Source organism: Gossypium hirsutum, chromosome A05 (genome assembly GCF_007990345.1).
Source record: "Gossypium hirsutum isolate 1008001.06 chromosome A05, Gossypium_hirsutum_v2.1, whole genome shotgun sequence".
Classification (NCBI taxonomy): domain Eukaryota; kingdom Viridiplantae; phylum Streptophyta; class Magnoliopsida; order Malvales; family Malvaceae; genus Gossypium; species Gossypium hirsutum.
Window position 1 is genome coordinate 107,350,607 of NC_053428.1, and position 4,471 is coordinate 107,355,077.

At 32.7% G+C, this 4,471-nt stretch overlaps 1 protein-coding gene across 1 annotated transcript; it reads left to right on the top strand.

Moving 5' to 3' along the window:
• The first annotated feature begins 2,086 nt into the window (after window positions 1-2,086).
• Window positions 2,087-3,576, top strand: LOC107961416 (CRIB domain-containing protein RIC4). Its single transcript, XM_016897556.2, has 3 exons — window positions 2,087-2,359; window positions 2,439-2,582; window positions 3,069-3,576. The coding sequence occupies exons 1-3, from the start codon at window positions 2,200-2,202 to the stop codon at window positions 3,317-3,319; spliced, it is 555 nt and encodes a 184-aa protein (XP_016753045.1). The 5' UTR covers window positions 2,087-2,199; the 3' UTR covers window positions 3,320-3,576.
• The last annotated feature ends 895 nt before the right edge of the window (window positions 3,577-4,471 follow it).

The window sequence follows — 4,471 nt, forward strand, 5'->3', positions numbered from 1 at the left end:
TGTTATTCAAACAAGGAATAAAGCAATTATATCGTGGACAGTTAATGTCCTAACAATATTATACATACATATAATATTATTTGACTTAAATAACTTCGAAAGCATTTTTTTTAAATGCGTTTTTTTAATATTTGAATTTAAATCCCTTTGAAAATTAAAAATAATAAATTAATTATATATATTTTTAGATTTGATTGGGGTGATGTTAGGCGAAGCAAATGAGAATGCATGTTATAAAGGTTTGTGTTTTTTAACTATGGTAATTGGTATCGTACTAGTATTGGTCATACCTGTCAATACGTATTGTTTTAGACCTCAACTAGTGCCAAGTAGTCTAGGTTCTGCTTTGTTAAGATATTGGTCATTGAGGTGTGTTTTGACTCATTTTGACCAATACCAACTTGTACTTGTTTGTATATAACATCTTGTAATTTCAAATTTTATTTTATTTTATCTTAAACAATTTTTTTTATAATTTAGATTTAAATTTAAATTATAATTATTAAATTAAGTTAATTAAGTGACTAATCTCCCACGTTCTGTAGGCCGATTAAGGGAGTAGACGTTGGCCATGAGTTAATTAAGTTATTGAATCCAAATGACAATTTTAAAACTTATATTTGCATATAGATATATTTATATGCATGTAATTGAGATATATTTGCATATTATAGTTTATTAAGAAATTAAAAATAAGACTATAAATATATATGTGAAAACATGAAATGATACATCGAAACACATCGGTAAGAGTATCAAGACAAAAACAGTATGCTATGTATATTTTGTTTTGAAGGTGGAGTGAATCAATGGAAAAAAAAATCTTTTTAATGAATATAGAATTTTGAAAATTCCAAGTTTTATCCCTAATTAAATTGAGCATAGAATTTCTCAAATTCAAATCCAAGAATATCCAAAATCAGATTATCTTAATTTCCTAACAGGCAGATGCAGCTAAACATTAGAAAAGCTTTGAATTGGTATTCCATCCAACCGCTGCATATATAGGTTTACTTTAAACTCAAAAATATTTTGCAATTGCAGCAATCTAAAGACTTCTCCTCACACTTTACTTCAAGTTTTACCTTAGACTTGCTTTTCAGCAAATTATATCCCATTTTTTGGGGTTTCAGGAAACGGCCATTTTCTTTGGTGTCCATGTGTTGTTGGTTGCACAAATATCTCCACTTCCTTTTGTTTTTCTAATCTTGCATAGTTACATTGATTTTGCAAACTAATTTAAATGAAATAGCTCAAGTAGCACTCCCTATTTAAATCATTCTTATATTAATAGAACTTAAACAAAGTAGAAAACAAGACATAAAGAGAGTATAAAGATGCTTCGCCATAAAATATCAACTCTAAATTATTTGGGCTACAAAATATAAAATAAAAGACTCCTAATTGTGAAATTCTCAACAAATTTGATTAATATTTTATCTTTTTTTCCTCCCGATTTCCAATCCTCAATCATTTTATTCTTCTTTAAAATCAAGGAAACACCAATTGGGTACCCATCACCAAGAGCTTGATGTTTCCAACACAAAAAGATCGCTTGTGATGTACTACTGGAAAGGATGAGTTCAATTTAAGTAAACAAATTATTAAAAAGAATACAAAGTTTGAGGTAGAAATATTAACAATGGAAAACAAATACACATAAGAAGAAGAAAAAAAGAAAAGAAATGGTAGCTTATTGTATAAGAGAGGCAAGTGAAGGCAGTCGGAGCCCACTTTGGATACTTGGCACAGTAAAAAAGTTTTCTAGGGAAAGTGACAGAAAGTTAGATGGAAGTGGGGCTTGTTGCATCATAAATATAGAAATTTAACCTACTTTTAGCACAGTCTATGTGAAGAAAGAAAACATAGCTTGGGTTAGGCCTGTTTTTAAGGCTTGACAATTGTAATCCTGTTAATATCAATTACTACACGTCCAAATATACCCATCAGATCAGTTGGTATAGTTTTAATGCCTCTCTTTTTCTGTACCAAACTAAAACTCAAATGTATGTTGACCTTGTTTCATACAGAAGAATAATTGTGACTTAATAACAAAGCCATATCCACCCAATATAACAAACCAATTATACATCCAATAGTTGCATTTCCTTCAACAACAACCGGCTGGTTTCTTTGGGGTTCTCACTTTTTCACTCGCTCAAGCCATTATTCTATTTTTCTCCCATCCATACCGCAGAAATGAGAGACAAAATGGAAAAGCTTGTTATTCTTCCCTTCTCGGTTGGTTGTGTCTCTGATTCAAGCGTGGCTGTCGCAGCACAGCGGCACCACCACCACCACCAGCCTAGGAGATCAAAGCCTCCTCCTGCTGCTGCTGACACCAATTCAAATGCAAAAAGTCTCTTTCTTTAATCCCTTTCCTTGTTATTTGGTTTCTCTTTTATTCGGGTTTTGAATTTGATTGGTGGACTTTGTAGGAACACAAGAGGAAGACGAAGACAGTTTATCGAGTGAAAACATGAAGTACTCATTGAAGTTGCTGCCTCTTCCAAAGCCTGACATATCAACTGGGTTTAATAGGCTCGTCACCAAGAGTTTTAAGACATTATCTCAGTTATTTGGTAAGTTTACAGATAATAATTAATATCTCAATTGCTGTCGCCTTTCTTCTGACGTTAAAGACCAAACAAGTAGTTGTAATTTGCTTATAAGTTCCAGGCCAGCATCTAATGGATATTCCATGATGAAATTAAAAAAGTGTCACTTTCAACAAATATATTTTATAACCTGACGAATACTGAAGTAGTAATTAGTTACCTTCAAAATTCTATACCATTATTGCCGATGTTTTAGCTAGCTGCTAGCCTTAGTAGTCCAAGGTTTAAACGTTGTATAACCTAAAGCTCAGATGGTAAATTTAACACCATTTCTAATATCTGAAAAGTTCATCAATAATGAACTTAAAGCTTAGCTGACTATCCTTAATTAAGGGGTGGGGTGAGTGACATCTAGTCTAGCTATCTCCATCAATTTATGACTCTCTTTGCACCAAAAACACAACATAATAATTACGAGTACTCATATTTATTGCTGTTATGAGTTTTCAGCCTACAAAGACGAGATAGAAGAGTCGGAAAATGAAATGGAAATCGGATTCCCGACAGATGTAAAGCACGTGACACACATAGGATTGGATGGATCGGCATCTACCAGCCCCAGCAATGGCAGCTGGGACAATCGTCTCTCTCTTCATGACTTGTTCACTTTCCCCAGCAGTACTGCTCCTTCGGGACAGTGTGAACTCCCCATGGAAACACACCCAGAAGCAGCTTCACCCTTCGTTCCAGCTCATATTTAAGACTGGTGAAACAGGATTCCAGGGTGTTGCACTACTAGCTGATGATGATAAGTTGGTATATTTAAATGTCAAAAAATGGTTAAACTTGTAATGGAATTCTCTCTCTCCCCCCCTTGTTTGTTTTGTAGTTTTTACAAAGTTCTGTGGTGGGTGTCTAAATTTCACAAGTAAATGTTTCATGGTTTTGTAATTAATCTACAGTATTAGAAAATATACATCCATGGAAATTAGTATATTTTCTTGGAGTTAACATTCAATCTTTGAGAATTCTTAAATTATGTGGGAATTATCCATATTTGAATGGTAATATACATTAGATAGTTTTATAACATTGCAAGTATAGCACAACATGTGGGTGTTAAGGTGATCAATTTTGATTATTTTGTTACAAGAATCTAGAAACTAGATTAGTGGCAATAAGTCATGTGAATGATTCCTTAATTAAGGATAACTATTGAGTTGGGTTATTGTAATATGGGAAATAATGTATGGGCAACTTCTCCGATTTAAGAGATATATTTTGAGCATTATTTATTTATATTTTTTTGATAAATAAGAGAAGGCATCGTATTGCCTTAGATCAATTTATTTTTACATAAAGAATATCAAATTTATCTTCAAAAAGTAATTTCCTAATATGGAATGTAGGAGCATCAAGAATATGTAGATTAACATGAGTAGATGGACATGTTCTATCAGCAACCATGTTTCCTTCCCTGTTCACAAACTGGAATTTAACAGATTCAAAATGTCGAGATACTTCCTTTATTCTCCTGACAAGAGTCATCGATTTAATCATTTCCGCTGCCAACATACAATCAGTTTCAATAATCACCTTGTTGTGTTCTCTAATCCAAATTATTTCTACATTTTAGAGTTTAAACTTATTGATATGTGAGGAATATTTGATATGTTCAGTAAGAAGGTCCTTAAAGGCAAGAGTTTATTCTTCACATAAAAGTGTACTTCAAATTGCAATAATCCCAAGATTGATTAGCTAGCTAATGGGCAAAACCTCTTGAACTATCAGCACAGCACACTTTACCAATGAGATTTTGTGGATCCATGAGACACACGATGAAACTAATATAGGCATGCTTTAAACATCAGAATATAGAACTGAAATGATGAACAGAACCAGGTAGACGTCAA

What these genes read in the sequence shown, in the direction of transcription:
- LOC107961416 (XM_016897556.2), top strand. Translation starts at nt 2,200, where the DNA reads ATGAGAGACAAAATGGAAAAGCTTGTTATTCTTCCCTTCTCGGTTGGT. An exon ending in CACCAATTCAAATGCAAAAA is followed by an intron (nt 2,360 to 2,438) that starts GTCTCTTTCTTT and finishes TGGACTTTGTAG; the next exon opens with GAACACAAGAGGAAGACGAA. An exon ending in GACATTATCTCAGTTATTTG is followed by an intron (nt 2,583 to 3,068) that starts GTAAGTTTACAG and finishes ATGAGTTTTCAG; the next exon opens with CCTACAAAGACGAGATAGAA.